Here is a 10792-nt window from a genome sequence, read left to right as displayed (position 1 = left end):
TGGCTTTTGATTTCTCATTGTAAAAATCTTAGAATTCGGTATAAGTCATGCTTTCAAGGATTGAATCATATGCATTAGCTCTTGCAAGGTTCTGAAAACTGGTTCAGATCGGCCGGTGGAACCGGTTAAACCGTGAACCATGAAGAAATACAGCTCGGGCAAATAGCAAAATTGGAGACTTCAAAAATCGGAGTTGAACTGGTGAACCGGCTGGGAACCGGTCGGTCGAACCGAACCGTGACTCAGCCGATTTTTTGAATGGATAGCCAAACGTTGCCGTTTCAACCTCTGCACTTAGCCAGTTAGCCCTAACTCCAATCTGATGCCCAGATCCAGCTTCCAAAAGTCCAGAACGCCTCTCTGGCTCTCTCACACGACAGGGCTCCTCCCAATGCTTATTTTGTCTGAGTACTTTTGGGGGTGGGAAAATTAATAGAATGAAAAAACATTTGGCGAAGATAGGTGGAGATATTAAGAAATGTTCTAAGGTCCCTTATGACATAGAAAAACAAATGAAAGGTTTATTAAAAGAGATTCAGAAAAGTAAAAGTAGTAAAAGAAAAGTAAGTTTTAATAAAGAGGGTAGTGATGAGATTGAGGATGTAATTGACGAAGCAATAGCGTAAGAAGAACAACAAACTCCGAGTCAGTTACCAACTAAGCAGGTGATTGGAGGCGATCCCAAAAAGAAAGCAAAAACCATTATTCCTCCTATATTTGAAGAGTATCTTTGAGCACAAAATGGATTTACAAGCATTGGTTGTTAATACACACTTTACCGAACACAAATTAGGAAGGAGTGTTAATGGTAGAGTTGTGAGTGCAATTATCCTAGACAATAAAATTTGGGATGATTGTTTTACTGCATGCAAAATTGTGAGTCCGTTGATTAAATTACTGAAGTTGGTAGATGCCGATGATAAACCATCATTGGGAATTATTTATGAAGGTATGATGAGGTCAGAAAATAGAATCAAAGAAATGTTCAAGCATAGTAAGATTGCATATCAACCTTACACAGAGATTATCAACTCAAGATGGGACAAACATTTGAAAAAAAATCTTCATGCAGCGACTTATTTCTTGAATCCTGCTTGCTTTTTCGATGAAAATTATAAAGAAGCATCTGATGTCATGCGAGGTTTACTTGATCTTATTACATTGCATTGCAAGGTTAATAATTTAGATTCAGTTGAAGCAATGAAAGAAATACACTTATATAGAGATCGAAAGGAGAGCTTTGATAGGCCTGAAGCTTTTCGAGCTGCAAAAAAACTTCAACATAGTAAGAGTATCTGTTTGATAATTACTTTTTTTAGTTATTTTATGTTTTCATTTCCTTAACTTAATAACTGATAGTTGAGCTATGGGATTGTAACTTGTAGATGAATGGTGGAGGTTGTTTGGTGGTTCTGCTCCATGTTTACAAAACATAGGACTTCGCATTCTTAGCCAAGCATATGCTTCTTCGGGGTGTGAAAAGAATTGGAGTCTTTTTCATCAAATTCATACAAAAAGAAGGAATAGATTGGAGCATGATAGGCTAAGTGATATTGTGTATGCTACATATAATTTACATCTTAAATCCAGGTAATATATATTCTATCCTTTCATTTCATATCATGAAATTTTGTGTAGTTAATATACTAGGATTATCATATATTGTATTTAATTTGTTAGGACGGAAAGACAAAAGAGAAAGCAAGAGGTGTAATATGATCCAATCGATATTGAAGTATTGATTTGGTTGACTTTTGGTTGATAGAAGAGGTTGTTGAAAAAGAGGCTAATCTACAAAGTAATATTGAAGACTTGCTTCTTGAGTATTATAGTTTATTGTCTGGTCATTTATTACAATAGCTTTAATTGTTAATTTATTGATAATGTGTTATATATTTTGTTAGATGAGATTGATGCTGATTTAGATCAAGGTGGTGGTGGTGGTGGTAGTAGTAGTACATTTTATGCTGCACCATTTGATTTTTTCTGATCCAAGTAGTGGACATGAAGGTGATGATATCAACGAAGCAAATCTGCAACAAGTTATGGCAGATTTTGATGATTGATAACAAACTTGAATCAGTTGGATGTTGGCATCTTATGTTTATGTTTGATTGGTTGTTTTTGTTATTTGACTTTTGAGTTTATATTTGAATGAGATCATAACATTCTAGTCTATGTAGTACTTTTAATTTGGATGATATTCTAAGATTTATATTAGACTACAAATATATTTTAATGTGTTTATTTATATTTTATTTATTATTTTATTATAAAACAATTTTTTTGGTTTAACCACGGTCGAATCGATTGAACCTATGAGCCAATGAATCAGTAACTAGAGCGGTTTGATGACCGATTCGGTTTTCAAAACCTTGATTGTAACATTCGGTTACATAAATATTATGATGTTACCCTTTATTTTATTTGTTCATTTATTTACTTTGTGACAGTTTGTTCGATGTAACCATACTAAAGATCAGATATTGTAATTTCTCAATGCTATTGTTATGGTGTCTAAAAATATTGGACTATGCTACATGTACATCAAAGTCAGACACTAATATAAAATACATGTTGGAATATAAATACACATTAAAAATAAATTAAACTACACATATATTTATACACAAATATATTGGTGGTAGATTTTAATGTACAAATAGTATTTTTAAAAAGTATTTGCCTAACTTACTAAAAATGGTTAAAAATCAATATTTAATTTTAAAAATATAAAAATAAATAATTATTAAATTTTCAAAATTTTTAATTCGTCATAAAAAAATAAGTTAAGACAAATTATAGATATCATATAATTCATCTTTCTCTATTTACTGACGCAACATATTGTACTACTTGCTAACGAACTGTAACTCAAACAATATAATCTCTCCATACTTATCTAAAAGTCGCGGGTTCGAATCTTCTTATCTTTGGTATATAAAAAAAAAAAACATATTATACTACCCTGCTGGACTATTCCACTTTGAAATTTACTTGAAAGATGATCGTCTTATTCAACTCACTATTTGTATGTTTAGATTTGAATTTATATATATGTTATAAACATTAAAAAAAAACAGTTACTATGTGATTTTATATATTTATAAATATTTGACATATTTTTCTTTTGTTGTAAGTTTGTTTAATTACATTATTATTTATAAAATTTGACCATAAATATTATATATTATAATTATAGTATTTATAAAGTTTGATTATTAAAAAAGAGATTAGTATTTTTTTTAAATTCTAATGTGAACCAATAATATCCGAATTTTTCTAATTCATAAACAACACCACAACAACATCAATAGAAAAAAGATAAGATAGTTTTAGGGTAATGAAATATTTTTAATAAGAATGATAAATAAATGTATTGATGAATAAATATAATATTTCATTTTTGATATTGTCATATAGAAAATATTTCATTTAAATTGTAAGAATGATAAATAAATATATTGATGCATCCACGGTTGATTTTGTGTCTCTGGAGCTTGTACTTGTTTTTCAGATTATCGATCATGTTCTTGTACTGCTGTCATATAAGACATTCTGTTAATTGTTATGTAGGACATTCCGTTAATTATTTAACTTTGACCTCACGATAAGACTACATTGAAACTAAATGAAACTTTTTTAGATTCAAATAAGACACTTTAAACCTTAAGAACCAAAACAGGATTACACCAAAATGTAGGGGACCAATTTAATACTTTACCCGATAGATTTATTTTACGATCCTGCTAGAGAACTAATTAAGGATGTAGTCAACTGGAGTCAATTAGTTGAAATTAAAACAGGTTTATTACGAAAAAAAAAACCTCGTCACTACCTTAATTTTTCGAAGTTTGAAATTAAAAATAAAAGAAAATTGATTGAGTTGATTTTTATATTATAATTAGTTTCTTAGACTTTTTCTTTATTTTAATATTTTCTGAAATAAGAATTACCCAAATCTAATTTATATAGTTTTTTTTCTATAAGAAAAAACTTTCAAAATCAAAACTGTAACTGCCCAATGCAGTAAAGTAGATAAAATTTGATTTAATAATCCGAGTATTTAAAGTAAAATTTAAATTCTAACAATACTTCAAATATTTTGTAAATGTAGTATCAAAAATAAAATATTTTGTAATGTCACTCCCATTTTTAAATATCACTCCACAGTTCACACATGATTTTTATCATTATATATACAATATTCATTCCGTGTGTTTTTTTTTCTCTAATATTTAGACCAACTTAAAACTTACTAAATATATAGTAGAATAATAAATGATATTCTACAAGATAAAAGAGAGTAAAATGAGTGAAAAGTAGGACTGTGAAAGTAATGGTAACTGATGAGGATGGGGTGCACCGATCGAACTCATTCATGAACATGGATAGAAAGATAATAATCATATCCATGTCATGCTGTTATACATTTGGGGTTTTAACAAAAAGACATGTCACCCTTGCTTGCAAAATTGCATCATTATTTTTTCGTTGATGGTCCTTCTCTTCCACACATACATCAATGGGCATAGCGCCATAATATAGTACTCTTCTCCTTCAATTCTGTTTCATTTGCCCATTTATGGGGCATGGGACTTTTGCTGCGGAATCAAATTGATTAGTTAGAGGAAATTTAATTATTAGAGACTATTATGCTCTTATTTGCATATTTGAGATTATTTACAATAAAAAATCTATACACTCGAAGGTCAAAGCTGAAAATCACTTTTGTATGGAAAGCCAAAAAAGTCTAATAAGCTATCTGTCTTTGCATAATTTTTATGGAGAAGTCGTGTATACCATGTAATATAATTGCATAATATTTTTGGAGAAGTGGGAGATATTGATCATTAGACATTGATCACCCTCATACTATGTAATAAAACAGATATAGTTTTGAGTGCCAAACAAATCCACAATGAAGTTTAATTTGGAGAGTGGATCATCTCCAGTGGAGAAAAACTGGATGGTGTCAATTGTTTAATTTAACCCTTCATTACTCTCTCTTTCATATTTATTTTTGATCCCATTTATAGAATTAAAGGTGAGAGATCACACTTTATTCTCTCAAGTGTTAAAAAAAATTGAGAGGATCCATTTTCTTTAAATTGTTATTTTTTGTAAAAGCCCGTTTGGGAAGTAGTAGAAGCTACTTTTTTTTTGAGTTATGAAAAATCACAATATGCGTGTTTGACACCATTTTAAAAAAGCTTATAACTTTTCGAAAGGTTAACTTAAAACTTTTTGAAAAAGTAGAAATATATGACTTCTCCTTCTCGATAAGTCTCTGTGAAAAATATTTTCTGTTTTCGCTAGAAATACTGGTCCTCCACCACTGTTGGAGATGATATTAAGATGGTATCTAATGGCTCACAAAAGCAAGCTGTAACTGATTATGGTTGAATAACTATAGTTAATTTATTTACCATATTGAGTTAGGTTTTAGTAAGGTTAATTTTCTAATAGCTATAAATAGTGGATAACAATATGTACTCCCTGGTACTCAGTGGTTCATTTTCAATTTTAGGTTTTGTATTTTGTTCATATGACATATCTACCGAGTCTTCTTCTTCCGCCTCAATATTATTTTCTTCACTAAAATCAGATCTAGACCACGATTTTTTCATGGTGCGGTGAGCGTGGAAGATCGTGAAAGAAGTGAAGTTTTAGCCACAAATACAATATTGAGTTAGCATTAATGGCCGACACTCCTTTCGACCTAATGTCTGGGGAAAATCACGGGTCACATGAGAACCAGGAGCTTTCAGCTGGTGAGCTTCAAAATCTAGCTCACATTCTAAGCCAACTCTCGAGTTTGCAGCCACAAAGCGCGAAATCGAGCACCAATCTGCTTGCGGATCCAGCAAGTGTTTACTTTCTACATCCAAGTGAGAATCCTGGAGTTTCTATTGTCCCAATTGTGCTTAATGCTAAGAACTACAATTCTTGGTCAAGAGCTATGAAATTAGCGCTGAAATCAAAGAATAAGATAGGCTTTGTTGATGGAACCATTGTGAAACCAGATAAAAATGATCCTGCATATGTAGCATGGGATAAATGTAATACTTATGTTGTTTCTTGGTTAAATCTATCATTGAGTGCTGAGATTGCATAGAGTGTTGTTTGGAATGAAACTGCTGTAGATTTATTGCTTGATTTGAAGCATAGGTATTATCATGGAGACAGATACAGGGTTGCTGAATTAGAAGAAGAGATGTATGCTATGAAACAAGGGAATCTAAGCATAACAAATTATTTTACCAAGTTGAAGGCTATTTGGGAAGACATTGACAGTTTCAAACCAGTTCCACAATGCAAGGAATGCTATGAAAAATGTGACTGTGGCTTAGGAACCATGAGAGATTATCGAGATGAAACTTATGCAGTGAGATTTTTAAGAGGATTGAATGAACAGTATGGGACTGTGAGATCCCAAATCATGCTGATGAAGCCTCTTCCAGACATCAATAAATTTTTTTCTCTATTTATTCAGCAAGAGAGACAGTTTAATGGATCAGATTTGGAGACTCAGAACTTTACAGCTTTGGCCAATTCAATTCATAATTTCAACAATAATTCAAGCAGTGTTTCTAGAGGAAGAGGACGAGGAACCCGTGGAGGTAGAGGTGGAAGAGGAGGAAGAAATTCAGCACCTAAGACATGTTCTTATTGTCACAAGGCAGGGCATCTTGTGGATACTTGTTACCACAAACATGGATTTCCACCTCATCTACAGAGGCAGAAATGGCCACGAGAGACTAGCAACGGAGCTATGGCTAATCTAATTATTGCTGGAATTGAAGAGAGCAGTACCAACAATATCAAGCAGGACAAGGAAGCTGATGGTCAATCCCAATTCAATCAGAGTTTGAGAGATGCACTGATTACCTTTCTTCGGCAGGAGTGTGCACAGTCATCTCAAGGAGCAAGTGTGAGAGATGTCAATCAATCAAATGCAGGAAGTGGAGGTATACCTTTAGAGACTTATGCACTTTGCATGAGCTCTCATATTGCACGATTATTGTCAGTAAAAACCTTTTTCTCAAATTCTTGGGTGCTTGATACAAGAGCTACTGATCATGTATCATACTCATTGCATTTTTTTACAAATTTTAGACATATTAGGCCGATTCTGGTAAAATTACCAGATGGAACACACACAACTGCAACTATAAGTGGAATTGTGGTATTTTCAGCTACATTCTATCTCACGGATGTGCTGTACATACCAAGTTTCAACTTCAATCTTTTATCTATTTCCAAACTTACAAAAGGCCTGCATTGTGAATATGTTTTTACTGACAAACTTTGTGAGATACAGAATCGGACCTCTTTGAAGATGATTGGCACAGCTAGAGCAAAACATGGATTATACATGATGAATTTTTCTGCATTAGAGTTAGCACACAAGGACAACATGGAAAATACAACATACAATAGGAGTACTAGGATTCTAGATCCACAAAGTCATAGTGACAAGATTTTACTTTCTTCTAATTTTAGGACAGCAAATTTGGTTACACAAACTTCATGTTTTTCTGTTGAGAATTTATGGCATTTTAGATTGGGTCATGTACCACAAAATAAATTTGATATTATCAAACAAATATATCCTTGTGTGCAATTTTCTACATCTACTTATTCTAAACCATGTGATTTTTGCCATTATGCCAAGCAAAAACGGTTACCATATACCCTTAGTGAAACAACAAGTTTAAACAGTTTTGATTTAATACATATTGATATCTGGGGCCAATGTCACTTATTTCTCTACAAGGTTATAAATATTTTTTAACTGTAGTAGATGATAAAATCAGATTTGTATGGATTTATTTCATGAAATTAAAGTTAGAGGCCAGCAGTTTAGTTCAGAATTTTGTTGCTTATGTGAAAACTCAATTTAATTCTCAAGTAAAGATTATTCGAACTGACAATGGTCCTGAGTTTAAACTTGATATTTTTTATAATTCACAGGGTATAGTGCATCAAACATCATGTGTTGAGACACCTCAACAAAATGGTATTGTTGAGCGGAAACACCAACATATTCTCAACATTGCAAGAGCATTAATGTTTCAATCATCCTTGCCAAAAATTTTTTGGAATTTTGCTATTGGTTTAGCTGTTCATTTAATTAATAGACTTCCGACTCCAGTTTTAAAAAATAAAACCCCTTATGCTACCTTATTTGGCAAGGATGCGGACATCAGTAACCTTAAAGTGTTTGGATGCTTGGCTTTTGCTTCAACGTTAATTCATGGACGAAAAAAATTTGATAAACGAGCACGAAAGAGTATTTTTCTTGGTTACCCACCTGGCACAAAAGGATATATTTTGTTTGATATTCACACTAGAGAATTATTTTTGTCTCGAAATGTGGAGTTTTATGAACATTATTTTTCTTATAAATCCTTTCATGATGACATGACCAAAAATTTTATAAGTGCTTCTTCTTTACCTATTGCTGATTCTAATTTTAATGAATTTGATCTTTTCACTTATGATTCTTTAGATGCATTTCATCCATCTCATGTAAATATTGATTCTTTTCATGATCCTAGGGACCCTACCTCACTCACTGATTCACATGTAGTTTCTACTAGTCCACCAAATAATGCATCATCTAATTCTCATTCAAATGACAACATGCATCATCAGGATCTTAGAAGTTCAACTCGTACACATAAACCACCTTCTTATCTTCAAGATTATCATTGTATGTTACTTACAACAGGAAGCTCTAGTAACCAATCATGTTCTAAGCGGTACGGTCTATCTCACATGGTGGATTATGGGAAGCTATCCCCTGCCCATAGAGCCTTTTCCCTAGCAATAACCACAACAGTTGAACCGAAGACTTATGAACAAGCTGTGCAACACGAATGATGGAGAAATGCAATTAGTGTGGAATTACTTACTCTTGAGAAGAATAAAACTTGGTCTATCACTTCTTTGCCTCTTGGAAAGCGCCTCATTGGATGCAAGCGGGTTTTTAAAGTGAAGTTTCACCCAGATGGTAGTGTTGAATGCCACAAAGCACGTCTTGTGGCTCAAGGTTTTCGTCAAAGAATTGGCTATGATTACTTTGATACATTCAGTCCGGTTGTAAAAATCACTACTTTATGACTTATTCTTACTCTTGTTGCGGTACATGATTGAAAACTTCACCAATTAGATGTCAATACAGCATTCTTGCATGGTGAGTTGCAAGAAGAAGTTTATATGAAACCCCCCAAGGTCTCGATATTCCAAATGGTGCTGTTTATAAGTTGAATCGTTCTTTATATGGCTTGAAACAAGCAAGCCGTCAATAGAATTTAAGATTAAGTGGTTTTCTTCAGCAACATGGCTTTATCAAGTCTCCTCATGATCACTCTTTGTTCACCAAGCACACTAACCTCGGCTTGACTATTAATATTGTTTATGTTGATGATCTTATTTTATCTGGAGATAATCTATTTGAAATTGAAGCTATTAAAAAGGCTCTTGATGCTGAATTTAGTATTAAGGACTTAGGCCGGTTGAAATTTTTTCTTGGAATAGAAGTTGCTTGTAGTTCTGAAGGGATTGCTTTGTATCAACGTAAGTACACTCTTGATTTGCTTGAGGAATATGGTATGTTAGAAGCTAAACCTGCTTCAGTTCCTATGTTGTATAATGGAAAACTTTCTAAGGAGAGTGGCACAAGATTACAAGATCCATTACAATATAGAAGACTGCTCGGATGACTCCTATATCTCACCAATACTCATCCGGACATTGCTTTTGCAGTTGGAAAGCTCAGCCAATTTTTGGATTGTGCAACTGATGACCATTACAAGGCAGCACTACATGTTCTTCGATACATCAAGAAATCTCCTTCTAAGGGTCTTTTCTTCTCTTCAAATAATGATCTCAAATTGACTGGTTATATTGATTCAGATTGGGCAACTTGTTCCGATACCCGTCGATCAATAACTGGGTATTGTTTTTTCTTAGGTTCTTTATTAGTATCTTGGAAGAGTAAGAAGCAAACAACTGTAGCATGTTCTCCCTCAGAAGCTGAATATCGTGCCATGGCACAAGCAACTCGGGAAGGTCAATGGCTTCTTTATCTTCTTAATGACTACCATGTATCTCATCCTTACCCAATCAATCTCTATTGTGACAATCAATCTGCGCTGTACATTGCAGCTAATCCGATTTTTCACGAAAGAACCAAGCACATTGAAGTAGATTGTCACATTGTTCGTGAAAAGTCTCAAGCAGGGGTGCTGAAATTGCTACCTATTAAATCAGCTCATCAAACGGCTAATTTACTTACTAAAGCGTTATCACCGGGTGTCTTCGAACCTTTACTTTTCAAGTTGGGCATGCTTGACTTACACGCCCCACTTGAGGGAGGATATTCTGATGATAAGAGGATAAATGTTTCAACAAGCCTTAATTCAAGGGAGGATGATAATAATGTTGCTGAACTTGCAACTAATTCAATCAGTTTCAACTTGAGGGAGGATGTTGGAGATGATATTAAGATGGTATCTAATGGCTCACAAAAGCAAGCTGTAACTGATTATGGTTGAATAACTATAGTTAATTTATTTACCATATTGAGTTAGATTTTAGTAAGGTTAATTTTCTAATAGCTATAAATAGTGGATAACAATATGTATTCCCTGGTACTCAGTGGTTCATTTTCAATTTTAGGTTTTGTATTTTGTTCATATGACATATCTACTGAGTCTTCTTCTTCCGCCTCAATATTATTTTCTTCACTAAAATCAGATCTAGACCACGATTTCTTCAACCA

The 10792-nt window shown here is 33.1% G+C and overlaps 2 protein-coding genes across 2 annotated transcripts; both read left to right on the top strand.

The window, feature by feature from the left end:
* Nucleotides 1–741: 741 nt before the first annotated feature.
* On the top strand, nucleotides 742–1990 carry LOC107646671 (uncharacterized). Its single transcript, XM_016350839.1, has 3 exons — nucleotides 742–1285; nucleotides 1386–1475; nucleotides 1905–1990. The coding sequence occupies exons 1-3, from the start codon at nucleotides 742–744 to the stop codon at nucleotides 1988–1990; spliced, it is 720 nt and encodes a 239-aa protein (XP_016206325.1).
* Nucleotides 1991–5701: 3711 nt separating this feature from the next.
* LOC107646670 (uncharacterized) lies at nucleotides 5702–10565 on the top strand. The gene is made up of 9 exons (XM_016350838.1): nucleotides 5702–6062; nucleotides 6147–7026; nucleotides 7120–7189; nucleotides 7978–8023; nucleotides 8516–8680; nucleotides 8738–8874; nucleotides 8971–9105; nucleotides 9345–9618; nucleotides 9775–10565. The coding sequence occupies exons 1-9, from the start codon at nucleotides 5702–5704 to the stop codon at nucleotides 10563–10565; spliced, it is 2859 nt and encodes a 952-aa protein (XP_016206324.1).
* The last annotated feature ends 227 nt before the right edge of the window (nucleotides 10566–10792 follow it).

Source organism: Arachis ipaensis, chromosome B6, assembly GCF_059453495.1.
Source record: "Arachis ipaensis isolate K30076 ecotype BB chromosome B6, ASM5945349v1, whole genome shotgun sequence".
Classification (NCBI taxonomy): Eukaryota; Viridiplantae; Streptophyta; class Magnoliopsida; order Fabales; family Fabaceae; genus Arachis; species Arachis ipaensis.
This window is presented reverse-complemented; position numbering and strand designations above follow the sequence as displayed.

What these genes read in the sequence shown, in the direction of transcription:
- LOC107646671 (XM_016350839.1), top strand. Translation starts at nt 742, where the DNA reads ATGGATTTACAAGCATTGGTTGTTAATACACACTTTACCGAACACAAA. An exon ending in TGCAAAAAAACTTCAACATA is followed by an intron (nt 1,286 to 1,385) that starts GTAAGAGTATCT and finishes TGTAACTTGTAG; the next exon opens with ATGAATGGTGGAGGTTGTTT. An exon ending in AGCATATGCTTCTTCGGGGT is followed by an intron (nt 1,476 to 1,904) that starts GTGAAAAGAATT and finishes ATATTTTGTTAG; the next exon opens with ATGAGATTGATGCTGATTTA.
- LOC107646670 (XM_016350838.1), top strand. Translation starts at nt 5,702, where the DNA reads ATGGCCGACACTCCTTTCGACCTAATGTCTGGGGAAAATCACGGGTCA. An exon ending in ATATGTAGCATGGGATAAAT is followed by an intron (nt 6,063 to 6,146) that starts GTAATACTTATG and finishes AAACTGCTGTAG; the next exon opens with ATTTATTGCTTGATTTGAAG. An exon ending in CAACTATAAGTGGAATTGTG is followed by an intron (nt 7,190 to 7,977) that starts GTATTTTCAGCT and finishes TATAATTCACAG; the next exon opens with GGTATAGTGCATCAAACATC.